This window comes from Hemiscyllium ocellatum, chromosome 7 (assembly GCF_020745735.1).
Source record: "Hemiscyllium ocellatum isolate sHemOce1 chromosome 7, sHemOce1.pat.X.cur, whole genome shotgun sequence".
Classification (NCBI taxonomy): Eukaryota; Metazoa; Chordata; class Chondrichthyes; order Orectolobiformes; family Hemiscylliidae; genus Hemiscyllium; species Hemiscyllium ocellatum.
The window spans coordinates 61706462-61734170 of NC_083407.1; the positions used below are offsets into that span (position 1 = coordinate 61706462).

Sequence of the window (27709 nt, forward strand, 5' to 3'; positions counted from 1 at the left end):
CATCCTTCTCAGGAAGAGCGATTAGCACCCATTACTGTAGCAATGAACCTGACAATGTCTGCTGAAACTGACAACTGCACTGAAATTAACAAAGGCTGCACTGGAACTGACAATGACTGCATCAAAACTATCAATGATTCTGCAATGTTTACAATAAACAAACTATGTTACAAAGACAATAATCTCATCACTGACCTATTGTAGTACAAAATGTATAAATGTGTCTTGACATGTGCTCCGGGTTGAGAGAAGCCTCGCAGCTGACCTCTGTGCTGTTGGTATTTCCTTGTACAATAAACTCTGTCATTGAACCCTGACTCTGACTCTGAGGCTGGTGATTTTCTCCACAACATTGGTTAGAACCCTGAAAGAGTTATTTGAAGATGAGAAAGTCTAAGGTCAGATGTGTGACTAAACAAGGAATGAGCTACCAAACTCTCAAGATGAGGAATTGAAAGAAACAGTTAGGTTGAACCTACAGATGTGCCAAAGAAGCAAACATTCTCTGGCATTTGAGTATTGAAAAGTGATGGAGTTGGAATAGATGGGATTGCATTTTTTAAGTGTGTTTCAAAATCTTTCAAATTGTGAGATAGGTAAATATTTTGGCTTATTCTATCTTGTTTCCTTTTGTCCAAAAACTTCTGCTTTATTGTTAAAACCAAATCAACAGCATTGCATACTCCTGTTTCAGTGAAAGACCATCTTATTGAATTAAAACAAAGTAAAATATGATCTACGATGTCAGTTTGCGATCTGACTGATAATAAATTAAAACGTTAGGGTGAGTACATCCCTCTTCCATGAGTTGCCCTGCAGCCATTTCCAGTCTTTAATTGGTTTAAGGTAGAACACCCACTCCCATCTAGTCAGGATGTTTTTGTACTAGAAATACCAGTGGGATTTATGGCTACAGCTGGGACTGTATGCAGCCCCAAAAGGCAAAGAGACATGGAGATGGAGTTTAAAAAAGTGATGAGGATGGCATCAGAAAGGTCAGGCTAGATGATCTTTCTGGATGGGTCAGAGGACTCCAGTGGACAGAAGGCTGCGGTAGACTGGCAGGCTGAGAAAGGGAGCAAAGGTGGATGGGGTGTAGCTGGTCTGGGAGGCAAACATTGCGCAAATATTCAATGGATTCAAGGGCTGTGCAGTGAAAGTTGTATGACTGGACACAATGCATTGTCCTCTCCAGCTGTTGGTTGAATCCTAGAGATATCAGGCCATTAATTGGCCATTAATTGACCACTTTAGGGCCTCAACTGCCTCGTGGCTATATGAGCACCTGATGCCGTCACTCCATATGTAATAGATTTACATTGATATATAAAAATGTTTACCACAACACAAGACTCCTATGTATGATATATCTACATTAAATAAAATTACGAGGTTTTATTATACAATATATGAAATACTTATATAAACAAATCAAAACAGTGTTGAAAGAAAATGAAGAATTTTTTGGGAACTTTAATTAGGAAAGGGGCTAATTTGATATAGTTTAGAATGATCTAATATGTAATAGTGCCATCTATGGTTAGGAGGTGTAAATATAAAATACATTTAACATGGCTCCTTACAGTGAGTTCACATAGTGAATGTATGATGCCTTCAGATTAGATTACCTACAGTGCGGAAACAGGCCCTTTGGCCCAAACAGTCCACACCGATCCTCCGAAGAGTAAGAGATAATCATATACTATAAGAGCCTTTTATTCCAGTCTATTGCACACTTCAAAGAATCACCAATTGGATGAAGCATTATTCCAAGGCCCTGTTTATCCTCTGAGGTGCAGGTAAAAGATTCTATGGCACTATTGGAAAGGAACGATTCCTTGGTCTGATAGCCAGGCAATATCTATTTATTCCTTAATCAACAAAACCAGATTATTTGTTCATTATCACATTGTTGGTTGTGGGAACTTCTCAGCTGATGTATTGTCCTACATTACACTTCAAAATACTTAATTTTCTGTAAAGTGCTTTGTGGAAATCTCTACAAGTCTTTTTCTCTCCGGTCTAAACTGCATCAGAAAACTGGTTTGGTTTGTGTAATGCATTGGTTGCAATTGTGTACAATTAAGGCCAAAACCACAAAATAGTTCCAGTATCATTAACAATGACATAGTCATAGGGTAACCAGGTGTTTTGGTTTTGTAGGGGGAATCCTGGATTTTTATTAAACATCTTGGTGTTCTGATAATTCTGTCAAAATTGTTCAAATGTCCTGGTTTTCAGCTTTTCTCTTTTCAGACAACCTTGAAAGATGCAAATGGTAACAAGGAGGCAGCAAAACAGGAATATAACCAGACTGTAGACAGAGAAGATACAGCAGAAAAGGGGGGAGGGGACACTTTAGGATGATTGACAGCTGATCCCAGGGAGACATCCCTAGCCAGGCTTACATTCCAAGAGTTTTTGTGGTTGATTTGGTGTTGACAACATTTCTTAGCATGAACTTTCTGAAAACAGAGGTTGTGTGGCAGATGGTCCATCTCCTGCTCCACGTAAAAGTGCTCAATAAAGGGAGCAGGGAGCAACAGTTCAGCGCTCCACTGGTTTGGGACACAATCACACAGACTCTCATTCCCCCTTAATGTGAAACTCAATTTAACCAGGAGCATCAATGTGTCCCAGTTCTGACTTTTAAAAATCTGGTCACTCTACTCATAGTGTATAATTGATGCACAAAGCTGGATCATTCCAAATTCAAGGCAGACTGTGAGAAACTCCAGTACTTAATATTATTAAGTTTTTGTAGTACTGATAACCATAATGAGTATTCATAGGATCCCTCCAGTATGAAAATAAGCCATTCAGACCACACCAACCCTCTAAAAGGTCACCCATCCCCTTATATTTAGCCCTGACAGGTCCCAGAACAGGTGGCCAATCCACCTAACTTGCATACCTTTGGACAGTGGGAGGAAACTCACAAATGCAGTTGCCTGAGGCTGGAATCGAACCCAGGTCGCTGGCACCACGATGCAGCAGTGCTAACCACTGAGAGCCCCTAAGCACAGGGATGTGCCATATGGTTCAACAGATCCATTCTAATGTACATGTTCTGGACAAGTGTCCTTCCAAATTTACTTCATTTATTAAGAATACAGCGGTTTGTGATTACAATGCAGCAAATCACACTGAAAACATGCAACCAGATGTGGAGGCAATGTCTTATTTGGTGGCATTAGTGTGACAAAAATGTTAGCATTTGTTCCTGAAAAGGGTCAACGTCTGTTTGAACACAGACCAGGCAGAAAAAAAAAGCTATTACATACTTCCAAATATTATTAAACTTTTAAATAATATTGCAACGCCCACGTTCTCAGCTGTCGAAACCCTTAATTTACCATGGATTTTTTTATATTTTCGAAAGAAAAGTTCGCTGGATGTTAAAAAAAATGGGATTACTATAAATTCACACTTCAATCCACAAAGAAATGAAATTAACTGTGGATGTATTTCCAATAGATTACACATCCCTGTGATGCGCTGCACACTCCACTAGAGTTGTCCAGGTTCACGTCATGACATCCAGCGGTGGGCGGGGCAGCTGACTTACTTTAGTTTCATTATTTTCTCTTCCATCTCCCCCCCCCCCCTCTCTTGTAAAGGAATTTGGTGCGACACTGTCGCAAAAAAATAGTTTGCAGAGTGAAAGCCGAAACCTTTACCCCCGCTACCCCCCCCCCTTTAAAGAGAAGCTTCATTTCAATGTGTGAAGAGTTATTGATGATCAGGGAGACAATGAGGGAGAAGTTTCCTCAAACAACAACAGCAGCAGCATCTTAAGAGAGAAAAGAAAGAGAGAGAGAGAGAGAGAAAGAAAGAGAAAGAGAGCTGTCCCTGGGCCAGAGCCGGGGGTTTCACTCATTTACTCCCAAAGTTTAAAGTCAAGCTCGCCGGAGTCATTGACCCCAGAGGGGAGTAGCTGTAGGCCAACAGCCCGGGTTCCCGCCGCTATATCACCACCACCATCATTGTTATTATTATTTATTATTATTATTATTTATTATTGTGGCTTTTTGCCATTTTATTCTCTCCGCTGAGGTGCACGAACCTCGCGATAGTATTTGCACAAACGATGCGTGACGCTTAACTGATGCGAAGGTGACGGGGCCACTTGAAGACGCACTGCAGAGGTGTGTGAACGTTTGTCACGGGGATGTGAGGAGGGGGGGGCGGGTGGTGGTGGAAACATACATTTACATCTGAATCTGAGGGTGGGTAAGGAGACTGGGCTTTTGTTTAAAAAAAACACAACAAAAAACATTATCAACCACTTTCTCGTCGGGCGTGTGGTCGGTTTCAGTTTGCTGCTGGCTGAGGGTAATTATTTTTTCCCTGAGGGGAGGGGAGGGGGGGGTGTTGTGTCGTTGCTGACACTTGTGTATGTGTGTGTGTTTTTTTTGTCTCAAAGTAGCTTGATGAGTGTCCAAAGTAACAGTGGAAGTGGTGGAAGTTTGGAGGGGACGCCATCTTGGTCCCAGTTCTCCACGTCCCCAACGCCGGGAGCTTTGCAGACTAACACGGCACCTGTAAAGGCTAAAGAAGGTAATTTACTCACTCCGCTTCATCCCTCGCCCCTCCTTTCTGATCCCCCGCTCTTCAGATGTTTTTTTTGTGTGTGTCTTTCTTCTTTTCGTTTGCCCCCTCCCTCCTGCTCTACTGTTTGTGAAGCGATGGCACACCGGGTCCCAGGCGGGTTGCTCCGAGGCCCTGGGTAACATTAACATGAGATGAGGTGTCTAATGGTTGGTGCACACGCCAGAAACCCTCAGGCGGCATCTCGGGCAGACTTTATTTAGACTGTGTACCGCTTCGCAACGTATCATTAAAAAAAATCTTCAGGTTCCCAAGAACCTTTTTGGTGATGAAGTGACAAAAAAGTGGAGCTGGTGTTGTATTGGAGCTGTAACGTGTTATGTTTACTCCATTGTATGTTGCCCTCCCCTTAGCGAGAGATGATGATGAGGGTCAGAGCCTGACTTGGGGAGTCCATGATCTTATTTCAGTGCGAGTTTTGGCGGTTGACATATTGATTTGCAACATGATACTGAGAGGTTAAGTAAATTGTTTCTGAAAACGTAACCAGCGGGCAGATCTCCATTGCCATTTTTGGCAATGCCAGTCACTGATGAGATTTTTTTCACAGTAAGTGGAAGGTATTAAACAGTATGGCAAGCACAACGCAGCAAAGCGTGGGGAGGTTTTGGATTGTCAGATCAGAGATCTCGTCTTTTTGGCAACTGCAGCCATCCTTCCCACCATCTGAAGCAGAAGATTTAGAAACCTATTAGTCTCTAAATTTTATTTAAACTTAGTCACCACATTTTCAGATCAGCACTATTGTAAATGGGCACACCAATTAATCTATAAAAAAAACTTAACAATTTGATCAAACTCTGGCTTGTTTCTTAGTAAAGCACCTCTCTTTATAGTGATTTTGGGTTTGCATAAAATATTAGAACAATAGTTTTCTGTAAAGGAATGAAGTAATTAAAATTTGTATAACAGCCACAGGTGAAATCCCAATATGTAGTTTTTATTTTGACTGCTAGTTAGAAAGTACATGGATTATTAATTGTTTTGGCTAGTGCATTACATTTCAAAATATTACATGGTATACTAATTGGCAATCTTTTACTGCTTGAAAGGTTGCAACTGCTGAGTCGTCACATTTTTTTGTATATTTCTGAAAAATTGTTAGAAAACTATTATAGATCTAGAAAAACAATTTTCAATTCTCCTGGTAGTATGGATGTTTTTTGTTGACATTAAGCTTTTTCATGATGGATTTAAGCTTTTTCATAATGATGGTCAGTTATATGTGACATATATTCATATCATTACAAAATATGAATATTCAGATAACTTGGAAGGAAACAATTACTTAACAAAAGTGGACAGAGCAATTATTTTCCTAGAATAATACCAACTGCTAATGTTGAACCATAGATGCCAGTTGTGTAGTTGAGAGCAAAGTATGCTGTTTATTTTCACTGAAATATTTTAATAAGTTTCAATGCTACATGAAAATATTTTGGAAAGCAATGGCCCACTGAGAAGTGTCGAAAAAGAATTGAATGCCGATAATCAGTAAACATGTTAAAGTGGATCATTTTACGCAATGTCAATGAGGCAAAAATGACATTTCGCTATTCATTTGTTCTTCAGTTTATTTCATTATCAGAGCACACTTATTATCTGGATTATCATTATGCAGTCCACCCATAATATATTCAGACAAATGTTAGTGTAATACAAGTAAACTTTAAAGTACAGAATCATACTAAATTGGTGAATCGCTTTTAAGTACTTGAGTTTTACCAATAATCAAATCACTGTAGTTCCTACATTGAATAAGTTCTCAATTTGCTGCTTGTGATTATAATAATAGTTCCAAGAACAAATGTTTATGATATAGTTGATATTCCAAATTGAAATTCTTTTAGCTGCAAAAAGCAATAGTACCTCTGGTTATTTCTGCAAAGGCTTTGTTAGTTAAATGTTTGTCACTGGTGATTTGTAACAACTTTTAAACATATTGTTTATAAATGAATTGGAGCAGTCAAAGAAAATAGACAAAATTTTAGAACCCAATAGAACTCCCATTTGATGAGTTGAAATTAATATCCCATAATGGGATGGCTTTTCATTTGAAAATGGAATATGAGTTGTATAGTAATTCACTTTTTTCTTGGTGATATGATAATTTAAGAAAAAGTAAACTTACATGTGTATAAGGGAGCAGGAAACTGAAAAGGCCTGGAAAAAGAAGCCTATTTCATTTCTTTATGCAGGTATCCAGATGTGTTCTGACAATATTGCAGTGTATTTTGCACAGTTGATCTGTTTTCATTGATTTACAGAAATTTTAGCTACGTTAAGTAATGCTTATGAATGATATAAAATAGCCTATTTAAACAGGTTGATTTATATTTGCATTCTTTGCATGAAATGCATTTTATGTTCCATTGCTGGGTCATCTTTGTATTTTGTGAAATGAGACCTGTGGAAGACATTGATCTAGTATAGGGACTTTTTAACACTATAGCTGCAGCATTGGTGCAGAAGTATTTTACTTTGCACTGCTGCATTTATAAAGATAGAAAGGATCTGATGTCAGACCTAATGTGACATTTAAACAAAGTTGGTTGTGTCTTGTTGTACATTACTTTTCAGTCATTTCGGAAGTTTATAATCATTGTTCAACCAAAAAGAATTTGCACTGACAAATTTGTGCAAGTATGAAATTTCTTGCATTTTGGCACCTGTGTTAACGTAATAAAAATATTGTCTGTATCTATTTTAGAATTTTCTTAGGGTGTTTTGTGAGTTAACTTTTTTGTTTGTATGACTGCCTTTTGTTTTAAACTGCATGTTTGTTGTGCAGTTGACTTTGTCAGAGTATTCGAAGACATGTCCTTGATTGTTTTTTTTCTCTCTCCTGTAACATTTGATGTTATTCGTAGTTTTGATCCAAGAATTGAATGTATTCAGGACGACTTTGCTTGTTGAATACCTATTAGCTTACTTGCTCAAGCCTGTGTTTCCATGCTAATTTTAAAGGACAGTTCAGTACCTGATATTGCTGTTAATCTTTACTCAGTCGTTGCTGATTCAGAACATGCATAAGACTGGAATTTTTAAAATTTCTTGAATGAGATGTGTGAGAAAGGGGCTTGTTTTGGTACTGCATTGTTTGTGGATTCAATATGATTATGATGATTCAAGTTATTGTTTGTGTACTAACCAACAAAATTATCTAAACTAGAAAATATACAAATAAAGTAAAGGAATTTAATGCTCTTATACTTGGAATAGCCAAATTGTGAGAGGAGTGTACTGTAGCTACTTAAGGATGGTGGAGGTGCGATAGAAAATCAATTGCGGTTTGTACTTTGTTCTATGCACAGTTGAATGCTGTTAAGTAAAATATTCATCTAGATGTCCTTGCTTGTAAGTGATAAAGGTATGCAGGTGTAGCAAGGTAACTGGTATGTTGGTCTTTATTGCAAGAGTGTTTGATTACAGGAGTAAAGATGTTTTACTTAAAGTGTATTACATCTTTAGTGAGACTGTGCCTGCAAATGGTGCAGTTTTGGTTCCTTTTCCAATGGAAGGGTGCACTTGCCATTTGCAATGCAGTAGGGATCAGGGGGCTCACATTGTTAGAATAAGGGGCAATCCATTCATCATTGACGCTAGAAATTTCTTCACTCAGAGCGTAGGATTCTTTGGAACTTTTTTTATCCTAGCAGGGTGGGAAGCACAGTCATTGGATGAATATGTTTGAAACATAATGAATTTCTAGGTACTATTGACGTTCAGCAGTGTGGGCAAATGATGTGGAGATAGATGTAACCTACAATATCGACTAGTACAGCAGACCTGGAGGAGTTGAATTACCTACACTTGTTATTTTGTTCAAGATGGAGCAACTCAGGCTTTTTACCTGGCCAACATGCTGTTAGTGGACTTTAGAACATATGTAGAATAAAATACATGCAATTACTCTTGGTTCTTAGTGAAGGATTAAAAAGTAATTGCCTTAATTCTACTTAATACTTGGACAAGATCATGACAATTTCTTATAAAACTAAAATCTTAAGTTTTTATGAAGTTGGATTTCAGAGTCTATGTGACTATATTTTCAGCCATTTGATTTAATTTCTATGGTTCAGTATAGAAATTGTGTAATCTGTGTACTTTTTAGTCTCTTATCCAAAGACTGCATGTTTCCATGCTTTTAAGTTTACTTTATTCTTGATCTGCAGCAACATGTGATTTTGTATAGTATCTTGCAAATATATAATGTTGCATTTTAGTGCAACCAAATGTGCATAAAGGATTGTTCAGCTAAACTTGGTGGAAGTCATTTGTTAATTTGTAAATCTAGTAACAGTCTTAGTGAGCCCATACGTGTTTATTAATTTATTTCTTCTATAATTTATTATTTTGATGAATCTCCTGCCTTGTTTGTATTTTGACAACAGAAATCCAAATGCATACTCATTGCTGTTTGCACATTTCTCTGTGGGTCAAACATCTCAAATATGAAGTCAATAAACTTTAATCTTATTAAAACTAGTTCATTTAGCTAATGATGTCACGTTTGCTAACTAGTTAATTTTTGCCAACATCTTTCACAGCTATCCTACATGTCTTTCAGATGAACACTAACTTTAATTCTATTATCATGCTTTCTACGTTGATTTTTAATCAACCAAACGTTGAGGGTTTGAAAAAAGGGAGAAATTTAAGCTGCAATAAAGCAAATGTTAGGAATCCTTTTTAATTGGTACTTGTTTCTCATCTGCTTGCTGCCCTCCGTGATATCATCAGATAGCAGTGTTAGTTTGTGCATATGCTGACGACATCCAGCTCTTTCGCACTACTGTCGTCATCACCACTTGAAGTCTCCATTCTAACTAAGCCATCAGACTGCTAGCTAACATCCAGAACTGGATGAACGGAACTTTCTCCACATTAAATATTGGGAAGATTGAATCCATTATTTTTGATTGCTGTGCCAGATTTGTCCTTGGTTACCAATTCCATCCTTCTCTCTCTGTGTTCGGAGATTAAGCCAGCCCATTCATAAACATTTAATGGGGTGATCAGCTGCTGACCGTACTCCTGCCATCACTAAGGCTGTCTATTTTTACCTGCATAACATCTGCTGAAACCCTCGTTAATGCCTTTGCTCAGTCAATGTTGTACTTTTTCTGACATGCCAATGGCTGGCTTTTTGCATTCTACACACAGTAAATGTTAAGGTCATCAAAAACTCTGCTTTCATATGCACTGATTCAGTTCCCTTATTGCAGTGATCTGTGATGTGTTCTAGTCTGGATTTTGATACTTTTCATCACTGTTTTCAAATCTCTCTCATGACCTTGCTCTTCCCTATCTTTGTAACCTCCTTCAGACTTTCAACTCTCCAATAATCTGTGCTCCTCTAATTCTGGTTTCTGATGTATTCTTGATTCTTAATTAGTCTTACATTAGCAGCCATGACTTCAGTTGGTAAGGCTCTGACATACTTTCTCTAAACTTACCACATCCATTTCTTCTTTAACACACTCTGAAAAACTACCTATTTTGCCTAAGCTGGTTATTATATTTTGTTTCCTAGTGCTGTTGTGCAATGCATGAGGATATTTATTGCATTAAAGGAACCATATAAATGTACATTGTTGAAAGACAGGTAGGTTAATGTTTCAATTCCAATGTTGTCAGAACTGATTTGAGCTGTTTGAATTTTTAATGGTGGATTTTGTTTTAGTTTTATTTTATATTGAACAATGCAACAAAAGGCATTGGAGAAATGAATCCTGGTTTGTGATTTCTACTCAAAATTGAAACCGAACATTTTTTTAAACCTTGCCAATACATTTGTGGTAAAGTCATAGAAAGTATTAATCTAGTTGAGATAATAGTGCCAAAGATTTTGAAGTTCTGAACTGAGTGAAAACCAATGTCTTTGGACTAAATCAACCATAAATTTGACATACCTCTTATTTTCTGATATCTACTTTGTTTATATTTGATTTTGTCATTGTAATTAGCAATCCAGTCAAGGTATTCTAATCATGTCCAGCTATCCCGAGGGGGCCAACTGAAATAATTGCCCAAACATTGAATGCTGCTCTCGTAAGGAATTGGATATTGTGTCCACCTATTCTAGAATATCAGTTTCCTTCAGGTTATCTCCACTTTGTACCTGTGTTTTGGCTTCCAAATTAAGTTGATGTTCTCACTTGATTGTCTGTTTGGCATTAATGAGTTTGACCAAAGGATCTGTTACTGTGCCCTATGACTCTGATTTCAAAAAGAGATGTTTTCCTCCTAGTGTAAAATATTCTTTATTTAGAGTAGTGTAGGAGGTGAAAGAAAGCATAATTTGGCTCCCATTCATTTCTTTTTACGTCACTAACCAGAAAAGACTTGCAAGAAAATTGTGCTTCAGGTGACTCTGAAGTATGTACATAGGTTCTCGTGATGACAAACTGCAGGACCAACAAAAGGGAACCAGAAATATGTTTGCCATTTATGACTGACAAACTCTTCTGGTACTGCTGCTGAACTGAATGTATGATTATTTAATAGAATAGTGGCTGTTCTATTAACTTGCATTTGTGTTGGGAAGGTATAATTAAGACTTCTGAAAAATTTGGTGTGTATGTGTAATAATGCATAATTTGTTTCCTTTCTTGCCATCCTTGCTAAATAGATTTAAAAAGTTTCTGGAAAACAAAAATAATGGCAGACGGATTTTCTGGAAGAAAGGGAACATTAATGTCCCAAAGCATCCCTCAACTGTGATTGTGTATAAGAATGGACTTTGTGCGTGATGTCACCAAATGAGCTGTTTGGCCTAACACTACATTAGTGACCCAGCGGTAATACACTTGTTCCTTAAATAGAAAGAATTCTATGATACTCTGAAAAAGCTGTGATAGAAATCTCACCTCCGGCTTGAGCAAATTAAGCCTGTTACATTGTTGCACTAAGGAAATGCTGCACTTTAGAGGCACTGCCTTTTGGATGAACATTAACTTTGTCTCGACCCTTGATTCAGTGCTTGATTGCTCTGTAGAGCTATGCTGTCATGTTAGTTACCACAGTCAGACTTTCCTTTTTTGAAATCTCCTTGCTTTAGACGGTTGGAAAAGTAATTACCAAGGTCCTCCTCAACCACCACCTCTTTGTGGCTGAGGAAGTCCTAGAATTGCAGTGTGGCTTTCAGCCATACAAGGACGCAATGGACATGGTCTTAACTGTGCAGCAGCTGCAGGGAAAATGCAGAGAAAAGAGCCTACCCTTGTACATGGCCACCTTCGACCTTACAAAGACCTTGGACACCGTCAATTGGGAAGCATTATTGAGCGTCTTTCTCTGCTATAGTTATGTCATGACGTTTGTCGCTATCCTTTCCTGCTCCACAACAGCATAGACAGTGTGGCAATGACAAATGGCTCCACCATCGACTGCTCCCCTGTTTAGCCTGGTGTCAAGCAGGGCTGCATCATCATCCCAACACTGTTCTCGATCTACCATGCTACAGTGCTTCACCACACCGCTGGCAAGCTCCCTGCTGGAGTGGAGCTAACTTTCAGAACTAGCAGGAAATTATTCAACCTCTGGCACCTTCAAACCACAACTAAAGCCACTCAAACCAGTGTCATCGAGCTGCAGTGTGACTATGTACTCCAGACCATTGTCACCCTTAACATTCACGAGATGAAGGTCCTCGACCAACCTGGCCTGGCTTTGTGGTAATCATCAAGGTCCACGGGAAGGCCTTAGAGAACATTGTCCACTTCCAATACCTTGGAAGTGTCCTGTTGGCTAAAGTGGTCATTGATGAAGAGATCCAGCACTGCCTCCAGTGTGGTATCGGAGCCTTTAGTTGCCTGAAGAAAATGTGTTAGAGGATAACAGCATCAGATCCAACACCAAGATCGTGATTTACAGAGCTATGGGTGTTTTCCATCTTTCTATATGTCTCTGAGACGTGGACTGTCTGCAGCAGACACCTCAAGGCGCTGGAGCAGTAGTCAGAGGAGTGTGGAGGGTCTTTCTTCGGAGGGTCAGTGTGGACTTGTTGGGCCAATGGGAGGGAACACTGTAGGGAACCTAATCTAATCTACCAACTGCCACTGCAAGATCCTGCAAATCCATTGGGAAGAAAGATGCAGTAGCACCAGCCTCCTCAACCAGGCTACCATCCCCAGCATTGAGACACTAACCACTCTTGATGGCCTACAATGGGCTGGGGATGTAGTTGATGTGACCGACATGAGACCCCAAGCAGGTGATGTACTCCTAGCTTCGAAATGGCGGCAGGCAAGCCCCAGGTGGACAGAGGAAGTGATACCCTCAAGGCCTCAGATACAGACACATGTGAATCAGTGACCCAAGACGATCCAAAGTGGAGGAGGAGCATTTGGGAAGATGTCGAGCACCTCGACTTGCTGTTGGGAAAAAGTAGAAGCCAGACAAAAATAGCATAAGGAGCGCCCTGACGCATCAAACTCCCACCTGCCCCTTTCCTCGGCCCCCTTCTGCCCCCAGTGAAACAGAGTTTGGGGATGCTACATCAGTCTGTACAGCTAACTATAGACTCACCCTGAGAGTGGAAAAGAGTTTTCTTTGTCTGCAAGGGACTGCCAATGATGCTCTCATTATAAACTGCAATATATGGGAAAATTGAAAGCATTCTAGTTTATAATTATTTAACAGTGATCTGAACTGCTTTAGGAGTATAAACTGATCATACTTCAATATTGGAATGTTGAACATTCTCGAGACCCCCATCCAAGATTTCCTACAGCATCCAGTAAGATGGCAGGGGAGTGGGGCTTCTGATCCTGGGGCTTGTCTGCGCCATCTGCTTTTTGTTTCTTTGTATTTTTTCTCTTCTCTCCTCTCTTTTTTTTCTTTTATATTACTTACCTCTTGGTGAAGAGCTTTGTCACGGCGGTGACGAGTGGGCCCAACAGCAAAAACTCGTGGCTGCAGTGTCAGGGGTGTGTTTGGGTTCCTGTTGGCTTCTGCATTGTTGAGGCAGTCCTAGCTCTGACTCATGGCTGGTGCAGCAGAAGCATGTTTGGGTTCCTAATGGCATCTCTATCCAGCATAGATTCCAGGAAGTGGGTTTGGGCCCAATACAAGACCTGATGACATCAGCAGTGACTGCATTGGTGAGGTGGGCCCGAAGCAGACTCATGGTAGTGGTGGAGTAGAGTTTGAGCTGGTCTGATACCCAACAGTGTTGGTGACGTTAGCAGTGTTGGACTTTTAGTGGCAAGGGTGTCTCTACAGAGGCTAGATGGCATTGAAGATTAGTGACTTTTGTTCCAGCGGTGGTGGTGCAGCAAAGGAGACTGCCTGGCTACCAGACCCTGACGGAGCATTTAACAAGAAGGACTCTAAAATTGGGCACTTTTTCTTTATTTCTTCATTTTTCTCCCTTTATATTCTACGTTTTAGTTTATTTTTCCTGTGGTTTAAGTTGGCGTTGGAGAGATGATACTGTGCAACACTTTTTTTTATTGAAACAAGATAAACATGACAATAAAATCAAATCAAATGTTTGGTTTGATGTAAAAGATCCAATCACACTTGTGAAGGAGAGCCAAGAAAGTACTGTAGGTGGTGATTATGTGTCAACCAAAGTTATTAAAACTGATTCTGTGGTCACTGTCACAGTGCTCTATTTAGCACCTCACTCCATGCAATTGACATGTGGAAATGTCATAGGACTAACAATCCTAGTGCTCTGGATTAATGCTGTAACAAATATGGGTTCAAATTTCACCATGGCTGGTGAAATTTGGTATCAATTTTTAAAAAGGTTTAAAGATAACCTAATGGCAACCATGTAAATATTCTTCATTGCAAGTAGTACCTATCTGGCTCACTAATATCCTTCAGGGAAGGAAATCTGTCATCCTTACTTTGTCTGACCTATTTGTGACCCCTTACCCACAGCATGTGGCTGACTCTTAAGTACCCTCTGAAATGGCTGAGCAAGCCACTCAGTTCAGGGGCATTTGGGGATGGGCAACAAATACAGGCCCAGACAGTGCTTGTATCCCATGAACAAATTTTGAAAATGATTGACATATGTTGTCCATGAGCCCCCTCTCGCATGTCTTCATGAGCTACATTCCGGAATGTGGTTGGAGAGATATTGGATATGTTAATTGTTACCTTTTCATAATTTTATAGATTCTGGAACAAGTGTAGCTCCACTATTTAAGAAGGGAAGGAGAGGGGTGAGGCCATTCCTGGAGTAATATGTTGGGTTCTGATATTGTATCTAAGGAGTAATGTACTTAACCGTAGAGGTTCAAAGTATTGTCTGATGATGAAAGATTTAGGAACCCGAGCCTGTATTCTTTAGAGTTTCGGAGATTGAGGAATGACCTCGTTGAAACTTAAAATTGTTGCACAGCATGACAATAAATGTGGATAAGATGGTTCTCCTGGCTGATGAGTCTAGAACTTAGGGACATATCTCAGAATAAAGTGTCAACCATTAAGAATTGAGGTGAGGAGAGATATTTTTCATTCCGTATTTAGTGACATCAAATTTCGCCATTAGCCATGGTAGAATTTGAACCCTAGAGCGTGGGGTTACTAGTCTGGGGTGACATTGGCATTTTGGTAATTTGCTTATAGAAAGGTACTCTGTAGACTAGTGTGACAATGACCATAGAACCTGATTTAGTAATGTTGGTGGAGGGATAAAAATCTCCAGGAGAACACTTTGTTGTTCTTCACAAGTGTGATGGGTCCTTTTACATCAAACCAAGAGTAGAGAGATCTTTAGGAATTCTCCACTACCCCGAGAAGCTCAGTCACGGAGAAACGCAAGACATAATTCAATAGATTTATGGATACTCATGACATAAAGTGAAATGGGGATAATGGGGAAAGATGGTGCAGAGCTAGGTCTGCTAGGTCAGTCCTGACCAGTTTGAATGATGGAATAGGCTTGACTGGCTAATTGTTCTAATCAAGGTTCAATGCACATTTAATAATAATTTCTATACTTTTCAATTTTCTCCTGCTGGAAATGAACTCTAGTGCTTTATTTGTCTTATGGTCTCATTAATCTGCTTGCTACTTGTAGGATTTTTTTGTTTTGTTTGCTAGTGGGATATGGGCATCATTGGCAAGGCCACCACTTGTCATGCATCCCTAATTTGCCAGTGTGCACTTAGGAGCCAACAGGCAAGGATGGCAAATTTCCTTCTCCAAAGGATATCTGTGAACTAGATGAGTTTTGACAACAATTCACAATGGTACCGTAGTCCCCGTTCTGTTTGTATTTGTAACCATAGAGACTTGATCTTTACTGCTCTCTTTATTGAGATCTAAGCTGCCGGGAAACTCTTGAATTTGCATCTCATCAATACTTTCCCATGTTTTCCAAGAAAACTGTTGGGCATTCAACTGAGTATTGAAGCCTACCCAAAATTTTACAGGTTTGGACCTCAAAGCTATCTTAGAAGAAATAAAACCAAGAAAACAAAGACTGGTAGGTGTTTGCACTATCAGACCTCCTAAGAATCTTGTTCTCATTACCTGAAATGATGTTGGATTGACACAGCTACCAATTCCCTCAATATGGACTTTGCTTTCAAGGTACTTTTTTATTATCCTTCCCAAATTGCTATTGAGAACATTGTGATGAGCCATTCTCTAAAACCACTGCAGTTCACGTGAGGTTTCCATCAATGCTATTTGGTATGGGACACTAGAAATTTGATCCAGTGACAGTGAAGGAATGCATTTCCAAGTCAGAATGGTGAGAGAGTTGGAATTAGTTGATGCGCCTGTGCCCTTTTCATTCTGCCTGTTGGAGATGGCAGGTCTGGGAGATGTGACATGCTTTGAGAGGTGTGATTTGGATTACTTGGATAAAGCACAACTAATGAAGTTTTGAAGAATTCAGGTGCGCTGATATTTTTACAAATGATCATTCAGAGATCACTGCAATATTTTGGGCTTATACCCTGAGAGGTAAAACATACAAACTTCTGAATTATGACTAGTAATAAACCTTTTATGGCATTCCGTTAAATGATTGATTGATACCAATGTCCAATCTGTATTTCATCTTACCATTGATAGCCCTTTACCCTTGCTTAATAATAATCTATCCACCTCTCCCTTAAAATATAATCAAGGACTCTGTTCCAACACCTTTTTCTGGGAGAGTCTTCCAAAAACTCTTCAATCGACTGAGAAAATAATCTCATATCTCTTTAAATGGGCAACTTCAATTTTTAAACACGATTCTAGTTCTAGATTCTCCTCCAAAAGGAAACATCTCCTCATCTACCCTGCTGAAACCCCTTTGTATGTTTCACACTGCCTCTTACTCTTCTGAATTTCAATGAATGCAAGCTGAGCCTTTCTGACCTCTCCTCACAAGACGCACACCGATTTTCCCCGTTCCAGTTATTAATCTAGTAAACCTTTTCTGAACTGTCTCCAATGCATTTACATCCTTCATTTAAATAAGATGACCACTATTGTGCTCAGTACTCCAAACATGGCCGCACCTGTATAACTAAAGTATAACCTCACTACTCTTTCTATATAAGGAGGGTTAAATATAATTTTATTATTTATTATAACTTCCCTAGTTATTTGCTATACCTGCATGCTAATCTTTCGCAATTTCACAGCCGAGCACTAATCCCTCTACACCTCAAAGCATCACGATCTCTTGCCATTTCAGCTAATGTGCCGCTTTTTTTATTCTTCCTGCCAAAATAGACAATTTCACAGTTTCCCATATTATATTCCACTTGCCAGATCTTTGCCCATATATCTATACCTGTCTGTAGCTTTCTTATGTCCTCTTCACAACTTACTGTCCTACCTGTATTTGTGTTGTCAGCAAGTTTGATTTTTGCCTTCTGTCTCTTTATCCAAGTCATTTGTTAAATTGTAAACAGTGAGGTCCCAGCAACTTGCTACTTATTACATCTTGTCAAGCCAAAAGTAGGTTTTTTTTGTCAACTTTTCCTGTTACCCAGCCAGTCTTCTAACTATGCCAGTTTTATAATCCTCTAAAGCTTTTATTCTGTGCAAGAACCTCAGTTGTGTTTTTTCGAATGCCTTCTGGAAATCCAGTTATGATGCAGCACAGGTTTCCTCCACAAACAAGTGTAATGGATTCGTCAAACACTATTTCCCTTTCACTAAATCACATTGATTCTGCCTGATTACCTTGAATCTACCCAATGCCCTGCTATAACTTCTTAATAGCTTCTAATAATTTTCTCTAATCGATATTAAACTAACTAATCTAGAATTCTCTGTTTTTGACCCAACACATCTTTTTTGATAAAGGTATTCCAATCATTACCTTCTATCTAAGGGTACTGTCCTTGAATTAAGGATGTTTTAGAAATTCCAGCAAATGCATCAACTGGCTCGTTAGCCGCTTCTTTTAAAACCCGAGGATGAGGTCTGTCAGGACACATCACTTGTTGGCCACACTTCCAATAATTTACTCAGTGCCACTTGTTTTTTTTTTCCCACTCATGGAATATGGAGTTGCCTTCATGAGCTATAGCAGTCTGTGTTGTAGGTAAACCCACAATGCCCTTTAGGGAGGGAATTCCAGGATTTTAACTTGGTGACAGTTCCTGTCCTGATCAATTTATCAGCCATTTTCTTATTTTCCATTATTAATTTTCCAAGTGCACTTTCTATAGAATCCACACACTCATTTCATTATATGTGTATAGAAATGTACTAATATTTTTGTTTTTTGGCTAGTCACATGACTTTAAAATGTTCTCTCTTTCCCTTGTTCTTCAATTAGCAAGAACGCTGACCCCAGAATTGATTGGGTAGAGACCATTCCATCAATGTTGGTATTGATGGGCTACTTCTGCATTAGCCTTTGTGCCTCATTAATCCTCCTAGTCTGATTTGCGCTATGCCAATTTTCAAATGGTTCATTTAATAACATAAGGGGTTTAGCTCCTCCTACTGGAAATGCAGAACCAACTTCTTTGCCCTGGCTATGATGTTGGACTACAATGACCGAATGCTCCCCTTCTCACTTATCACCTCTGAGCAGATGTCCTGCTAGGTAGGCAACACAACCATCTGGACCTGTGCTTTTTGCAGGCAATGGGGTTGATCACATTGTACCCCCTTCTGCCACCATGCTTCTTCCTACCTTGTTTCTATTCCCCCTCCCACCCCACAGCCATTTTGAATGGGCACTTAGTTGAACCAGACTGCAGCCCTCCATCTCTGAAAGAACTGTAGACATGTTGGTAATTGTAAAGGTTGAGACTGTTGCACTCTGTATCTCCTTACCTGGTTTGCTTACAGTCACACTGTCCCATACCTGAACACTGACTAAATCAGACAACCCAACATTATGAATAGTGACTGCCTTCTCATACAAAAACTCCAGCTATTTTTCTGTGCCTGATGCATCACTGTGTGTGTAGTTTTTTTTTTATTTATTCATTTTATCGGATATGGTTGTCGCTGGCTGGCCAGCATTTTTTTGTTGACAGCCCTAGTTGCTGTTGAGAAGGTGGTGAGCTGTCGTTTTCAACTGCTGCAGTTCACTTGCTGTGGGTTGGCCCCTAATGTCATTAAGGTGGGAATTTCAGAGTTTTGATCCAGCAACAGTGAAGGAATGGTGATATATTTCCAAGTCAGGAAGGTAAGTGGCTTGGAGGGAAACTTGGTGGTGGTGTTCCTATATATCTGCTGCCTTTGTCCTTCTATAGATGCAAGTGGTTGTGTGTCTGGAAGGTGCTGTCTGAGGATCTTTGAATCTGAATTTCTGCAGTATATCTTGTAGGGAGTACACACTGCTGCTACTAAGTGTTGGTGGAGGGAATAGATGCAGTGCCAGTCTAACAGGCTGCTTTATTCTGGATGGTGCCAAGCTGCTTAATGTTACTGGGCTGCACACATCTAGACAAGTGGGGAGTATTCCATCACATTCCTGACTTGTGTCTTGGAAATGGTGGACAGGCTTTGGGGAGTCAGGAGATGTTACTCACTGCAGTATTCCTAGTCACTGACTTGTTTTTGTTGCACAGCATTTATGTGGTGAGTCTAGTTGAGTTTCTGATCAATAGTGACTCCCAAGATGATGTTAGTGGGGGATTTATTGAATGCCAAGAGTCAGTAGTTAGATTGTTTATTGTTCGTGATGGTCATTGCCTGGCATTTGTGTGGTGCAAATGTTACTTGCCACTTGTCAGCCCAAGTCTGGATACTGTCCAGATCTTCTTGCATTTGGGCACTGACTGTTTTAGTATCTGACGAGTCACGAATGGTCCTCAACATTGTGCAGTTATCGGTGAACATCCCCACCACTGACCTTATGATGGAGGGAAGGTCATTGAAGCAGCTGAAGATGGTTATGCCGAGGGCACTGTCCTAAGGAACCTGTACAGCAATGCCCTGGAGCTGAGCTGACAGACCACCAACAACCACGACCATCTTCCTATGTGTCAGGTATGACTCTAATCACCAGTGAGTTTGCCCCTTTTGTACCCGTCGATTCCGGTTTTGCTAGGGCTCTGTGATGCCAGACTCAGTTGAATGCAAGTCTAATGTCAAGGGCTGTCACTCTCACCTCACCTTTGGAATTCAGCTGTTTTGTCCATGTTTGAACCAAGGCTATAAAGAGACTAGAAGCTGAGTGGCCCTGGCAGAATCCAAACTGTTGTCGTTGAGCAGGTTATTGCTGAGGAGGGTGTTGCTTGATAGCACTGTTGATGACACCTTCCATCAGTGTATTGATGGGGTGATAACTGGCTGGGTTGAATTTATCCTTTTTTTATGCACGCAACATAATTGGGAAATTTTCCACATTTGTCGGGTAAATGCCAGTGTTGTAACTATACTGGAACAGCTTGGCTAGATGGGGCTGCAAGTTGTGGAGCACAATCTTCAGTACTATTGCCAGTGTGTTGCCAGGGCCTGTAACCTTAGCAGTATCCAGTGCCTCCAAGCATTTTTTTGGTATCGTGTGGAATGAATGGAATTGGCTAAAGACCGGTATCTGTAATGCTGGGGACTAGTGAAGGAGGCAGAGATGGATCATTCACATGGCACTTATGGTTGGAGATTGCTGCAAAAGCTTACCTTTTACACTGATATGCTAGGCTCTTCCATCATTGAGGATGGGGATATTTGTGGAGCCTCCTCCCCCAGTTAGTTGTCTACCACCATTCGTGACTGGTGAATGAAACTTTTGCTGTCCTGTCATCCTTAATGTATTCTAATTAAAGAAGTGAAAATTATTAAATAACTATATTGGTTTTTATTTTGTAGTATTTTGATTTTGTTCCCAATTTGTATGAACCTGCTAAAACCTAAGAATAGAGAATATGATATCCACTTGCCAGAGATCCACTATTTAGCTAGCTCATTTCTCTGTAGAAGAGCAATTCCAGTCAGTTTCAATGAATCTACCTCTATCTCTTTTTCTCAGTATTACCTCATCTGCCCCTTTTGGTATTGCTAGCTGGCTGACTTGTGTTCCTCCCATTCCCACTACTCTTGGTCAGGTTGACTGCCTGTCGTAGAATCCATACCATACTCCTCTAGGTAATGCTGACTTCCAGTTTTAGGGTCCTCATCTCCCCTGCTTTCTTTTTAGGAGAGAAATCTGGTAATGACCAGTAAAATTGAAGGTAACAGAGGGTAAGGAAGACAAGGAAGGAAATACAACAAGCATTTAAGCAGCCGGAAGGGTGTAATATGAGATTCACATTAAGAGTGAACCTATTGGAGAGTTGTGATTACTGATATTGTAAAACATGTCTGAAGAAGAAACTATACTGGAATAGTTAGACTGGAGATGTGAGAGTTCTACAGGACAAGTTTCAGCACTACATTTGGAGTATTGTCAGGACCCATTGTCTTTGCTGTATCTAAAACACTCTGCTATTAATTAGTTTCTTCAGGGAGTGTCAAGTCAAGTGTAAGAGCTCTTCCAAAGAATCCTGGTTCATCTACTCGTGGTCTTAACTCCACTTCTATGTCTGGCCTTCATAAACCTTAATTCCCTTGCCAATTAAAAGCTTTCTAAAATCTTTAAAAATAACAATTGTGTTTCGAGCATCTGCCAAGATCAATGAAAGCTTACAAATGAAAACATATCAAACTTAAACACAAGAGGTGATGGTTCACTTGTGGGGGTCAATGGTCTAGTGCTAGTGGACTCTGCATGCTTCCTTTCCATGGATGTCTAACTACAGATATAAACACTGAACAGGGGGCAGGCAGTTGAGTGCTACATCTCCCTTCAAGGCCCAGTGCAGGACGTGTTGACAACCAGGCCCAAGAGTAGATTCATGAGATAAATTTCATCTGCCTGCATTCTGCAGAGTGTGCGTATTGATTTAAAAGCTTTGGGCTGAAGTACAGCCCAAAATCTAAAAGCAGTCCATTTAAGAAACTGAACAAGGTCTGGAAATGAAAACAACATAAATACGAGAAACTGTTTCTTCCAAGCTACAAAAACAAACAGTGGCTTGGCACCCAGTGAATCTGCTCAAGTGTTCTTGCATTGTATTGCAGCAAGCACCACTGTACATGCCTGATTCCCAGTGGATTGACTGAAGATTCTTATTGATGGCTCAACATTGGGGATCTGTTTCTGGGACATAGACTGTTATACCACCGTGATCTGGATAGTCAATAATGCTGAGGAAGGGGAAGGTGTGCAACAGCAGTCTATATAAGAAATGTCTCTGTGTACTTAAGGGAATAGAAGGAATATACTTGAGTTTGTTCAAATTGTGGTGTGCAGGATCCTGATGGTGGGTTCGGTATCAAGGGCTGATGTTAAATTTCAGAAAGATAAGGGTCATTTTATCGGCATGCTCCTTGCACGCTTGTCTCACCTTGGTGTCCTGTGTATTCCCAGGGCTGAATACGTCAGTTTGCATGCTCTTGACACTTGAGTTATGTACTGGATGTTAAATGATGCCCTTATGGTCAATTGCATGGCATCATCTAGCCCGCTTCTCTGCCATCCAAAAGTTTTGTTGGCCAGGCATCCCAAGCCCCTGTCTGCCAGCCACCTAATTTCATTGATGGAAAAATCTATTCTGAAGCAGTAGTTATCTTACAACAATTCTCACTCGAAGGGAGAGCACTGCAGCGCAAGGCAATCACATTCTAAATCCTGATCAGATCCAACTAAATGACAGGGAACTCTTGGAAGAAGGACCAGGGACTTCTGTATTCCATAAACAGAAACTACAGATTGTAATTGAGGTGTGTACCTGACAGAAAGAATGCATTATTAAGGTACACCACCTTGGGCGATAGAGATGGAAATGAGCTGTGTGGGTATTGTTATGATACAGGGTAAACCCCCTCTGCTAATTTGAACCCAGCACACTGAAGCTCCCTTCGTGCCATAATTTGTTAAATTTCAAGAGGCAGCGGTCACTATTTAAAATAAAAATTAACAATTTTATTCTTTAAGTCCAACAAAGAACATTAAAGCATGAGTGTTTACAACTCCTTTCTCTTAAACCTATCTTTTACCTCCCACTTTACAATACTGGTCTCATTTTTGAAAAAAAACACTCTGTTCAAAACCAGTCAACTTTATCAATTCTCCTTTGTAGATTGTGCTCTGTAGATTTTCCTCTAGGTTGACTTCGGTGTTCTGCTGCACAAATTTCCTATGGGTGGGTACCTTTCAGAGAGCTATTCGGCTAACAGTCTATACTTGGTTTTCTTTGCAGTTCTCCCCCAGCTGTTCAAAATGTCCAGTTTTATACCCCAAAACATCAGAGCATATCATTTGATTTGATGTCATAAGAACGCTAAATTCAAATTTGATTGGATTTTGGTATCTGGGGCATAATTTAAACTGAAAAATGTGTTGCTGGAAAAGTGCAGCAGGTCAGGCAGCATCCAAGGAGCAGGAAAATCGGCGTTTCGGGCATAAGCAAGGGCTTATCCCGAAACGTCGAATCTCCTGTTCCTTGGATGCTGCCTGACCTGCTGCGCTTTTCCAGCAACACATTTTCAGCTCTGATCTCCAGCATCTGCAGACCTCACTTTCTCCTCTGCTTTCTGTTAGTTAGCCAAAGCCCCACTCGAAGCCAATAAACCATCCCAAATTCCACGTGATCCTGCGTTTGGTGCGGCACCTTATTAGGTGCCTTTTGGAAATCCAGATAACATCCATCATCCGTTTTGCTTGTTACATCTTGAAAGAACCTCTAGCAAATTAGTCAAACACAATTTACCCTTTACAAAGCTATGATAACTCTGGATTGTGTTTTGACTTGTTAAATTTCCTGTTAGTACTTCCTTAATGGATTAGAAGAATTTCCCAATGATATTCATGACTTTCCACACATTGCAGGCCATATCTTAAAATGATTGCCCACGTATTAACGTCAATTTGGATTCCTTATTACTTTATCATTGTGACCCGGATTTCCTTTTATTTCCGACATTCTTCATTTAAATCCAAATATAACTACTTTTAAAAACAAAATCAATTTGTATCACCAAGGTTGTGATTCTGGTCATTGGGAAAATTGCGACTTCAAGCAATTCTGTCAAATTCCTGATGCATTTTTCCAGAAAAGAAAATTAATGATCATGCATTAATGTCAGTATTTTCCCCACAGTAGTAAGTGTAGGAGATGTTAAAAAGTGGATATTCTGCTGTTCAGAAATCATGGCTCATCAGTGGCCTGTTTCCATGTAAGCCCTCTTCCCAATTCTCTTAATTGTTTGATTTAACATTTTAAAACATCTGTAGTAGAGTTAATGATTAACCTACCATTAATTATTGTTTGCGTAAGTAACTTTCAACTATCTACCAGTATGGAAGTATTTCCTAACTTCTGATAGGCTATGTTTAATTTTCATGCCCCTAGTCCCAACCAGTGAAATAGGGTTAAGAGAGAGAAATGATCAGTTAAAAGAAAAAGATAAAGGCTGCAGTTGATGTAAAACCTTTAATGCACATAGAACTGCCCAAATCAATCAATCAATCAGTCAGGTACTTTGTGCAGTTATTGTTGTAATGGTCAAGATGTGACCCCTGATTTGTGCACAGGAAGCTTTCACAAATGCAAAATGATAACAAGATGATCAAATGTGTGATGTTGATTAAAAGTTAAATATTAGCTCAGAAGCTGGGTATAACTGTATTGTTCTTCAAAATAATAGTGCCATGGGATCTTTTATATGTGCCCAAGTGGCAGATGGACCCTTGGTTTAACATTTCATCTTTAAATTGCCACCTCTAACATTGCAGCATTCCCTCCGTACAATGCTGAAGTGTCAGCTTGATTTTTGCACTGAAGTCTTTGTGTTATTCACAAACTTGAATGATGAGATAAAACATCACATTTCAAGTAGTTAAGAAATACTTAACTATTTTGGTGGTTGAGATTTTAGGAATAATCTGTATGTGACATTGCTAGCTACAGTCTTCCAGTATCTGTCCATGATCCATCTGCTTTCTCTAACACTTTAACCACTTTCTTAACTACTTCAGTGCATTATCTTCGGTTCCATCAGTTTCCTTTTCCAATACTTCAGTCACCTTTCACAGAGACTGAACCAAGAGTTCTATCCAGTGAAGATTTAAAGTGGTGCTGGAAAAGCACAGCAGGTCAGGCAGCAGCAGAGGAGCAGGAAAATTGATGTTTCAGGCAAAAACCCTTCATCAGGAATGAGGCTGGGAGCCTCTGGGATGGAGCTCAGGAGAAGGTAGCTGAGTGTGCAGTAGGTGGATGGAGGTGGGGGTGAATGTGATAGGTCAGAGAGGAAGGTGGAGCAGATAGGTGGGAAGGAAGATTTACGGGTGGGACAGGTCATGAGGATGGTGCAGAGTTGGAAGGTTGGAACTGGGGTAAGGTGGGGTGAGGGGAAATGAGGAAACTGGTGAAGTCCACATTGATGCTATGGGATTGAAGGGTCCAGAGGTGGAAGATGAGGTGTTCTTCCTCCAGGCGTTGGGTGGTAAGGGAGTGGTGATGGAGGAGGCCCAGGACCTGCATGTCCTCTGCAAAGTGGGAGGGGGAGTTGAAATGTTCGGCCATGGGGTGGTAGAGTTGATTGGTGCGAGTGTCCCAGAGAAGGCATCCAGCCTCCCCACTGTAGAGGAAACCACATTGGGAGCAATGGTGGAAATGTCGGCGGATGATGCGATTTATGCAGAGGTTGGTGGGGTGGAAAGTGAGGACTGAGGGGTTCTGTCCTTGTTGTGGTTGGAGGGGTGAGGTTTGAGGGCGGAGGTGCGGTCGTGGATGAGAAGCGTTAGAGGGCATCTTCAACCACGTGGGAGGGGAAATTGCAATCTTTAAGGAAGGAAGCCATCTGGTGTATTCTGTGGTGTAATTGGTCCTCTTGGGAGCAGGTGTGGCGTAGACGGAGGAATTCGGAATACGGGATGGCATTTTTGCAGGAGGTAGGGTGGGAGAAGGCATAATCCAAGTAGCTGTGGGAGTCTGTGTGTTTATTTAAAACAAAATGTCAGTGTTGAGTCAATCATCGTGAATGGAGATGGAGAGGTCCAGTAAGGGGAGTGAGGTTTCTGAGATGATCCAGGTGAATTTAAGATCGTCGTGGAATGTGTTGGTGAACTTGATAAACTGTTCAACTCCTTGTGGGAGCATGAGGTGATGCTGATGCAGTCATCAGTGTAGCGGAGGCAAAGGTGGAGAGTGATGCCGGTGTAACTCTGGAAGATGGACAAAGTGACAGACATAGCTGGGCCTTTTTGTCTGGAGAAAGTGGGTGGCTTCGAAGGAGAAGTTGATGAGGGTGAAGACCAGTGCAGCTAAACGCATAACAATGGAAGGATACTGGTGGGGACGTTGGGAGAGGGCGAAATGGAGGGCTTGTAGGCCCTGGTCATGGTGGGTGGAGGTGTAGAGGGACTGGATGACCATAGTGGAGATGAGGTGTTGTGGGCTGGGGAAACAGATGTCTCTAAGGAGGTGGAGGGTGAGTGGTGTCCTGAACGTATGTGGGGAGTTCCTGGACAGGGGGTTAGGACAGTAGGTGGAGATGGGTTTGGTGGGGTTCGGAGCAGGTTGAGATGATGGGTCAGCTGGCTTAGGAGTTATATCCACCTCGTGTTTGGAAGAAAGTCCATCTGTTCCTTTCAATGTTGAAGAATGACATCAAGGTATGTACCAATCTGAGGAGAAACTAGTAGCAGAACATCAGGATGTAAAATAGAAACCCTGCCTCCATTTGACAAATTTATTTGCTTTTATAGAATTCAAATTTGCGTTTTCTATTATCAAGAAAATTGACTGACTACTGTCTTATCACCCACTGTTGCAATCGCACTGTTAAATTTAACATATAATTCTGTAACCAAGAGTATATAGGCTATTGAAATACATTAATCTATTGTGTTACCATGTAAATTACAAGCTGGTTAGCTCAGTTTGTGAGATGGCTAATCTTGTTCAGATTAATGTCAATAACATGGATTTGATTCTTGTTCCTTCAGAGATGGATATGGGACCTGACTTCTCGCTCTCCCTTTTTTGAGAGTGGAAGGTAATAGCAGACCATCACTGACAATGACTGCCAAGAAAATGGCTCAGGGTGACCTCCAGACTGAGCATATGTGAATGAATAAACAAATCATGTGGACTGATGCTTGAAGAAAAACTCTTACTTGTAGAGCACTGCCTCATGTCTCCAGGTTTTCTGAAAGTCTTTCAAAGTTAATTAAATTGCTTTTGAAATGCTTTGGAAGTTAAGATAACTTATTATTTGGGCAAGTATGATAACCAATTTGCTGAGAGAATGTTTTTTAGGAAGCAAGTTTAAATTTGAGGGGACTATTGACCAGGGTGCCAGTCCCCCTCTGCTCTTGGAGTAGTATCATTGGATTTTTAATTCATCTGAAACTCAATTACAACTGTTCATCTGAAAGATAACCTTTTTTTTTTGCAAAGCCAGCATTTGCTCAGCATTGTTTTGAAAGACTGAATAGTGTATGCACATGTGCAAAGAGTTCAAGTGAATATTGTACAATGCTTTTCACTGAGCTATTGAAAATATTTGGAGGAAAAAATCTGATTGTGATTTCGTTGAAACAGCTCTCAAAAACATTCTATTTGTACCACCTTGGCTAGAAACATTATGAAATTATTCATTCCTGGTCGTCAGA

The 27709-nt window shown here is 40.3% G+C and overlaps 1 protein-coding gene across 4 annotated transcripts in view; it reads left to right on the forward strand.

Annotated features, from left to right (window-relative positions):
• The first annotated feature begins 3730 nt into the window (after positions 1-3730).
• tlk1a (tousled-like kinase 1a) overlaps positions 3731-27709 on the forward strand; it is a 131103-nt gene continuing 107124 nt past the window's right edge. For 2 of the 4 annotated variants that reach the window (XM_060827262.1, XM_060827266.1), the window contains exons 1-2: positions 3731-4148; positions 4427-4560. In XM_060827262.1, the coding sequence (XP_060683245.1) occupies positions 4434-4560 (127 nt within the window). In that variant the 5' untranslated portion in view covers positions 3731-4148; positions 4427-4433. Of the gene's footprint in view, positions 4149-4260; positions 4336-4426; positions 4561-27709 lie in introns of those variants that run through there. The other 2 variants (XM_060827264.1, XM_060827265.1) reach the window with 2 other exon arrangements.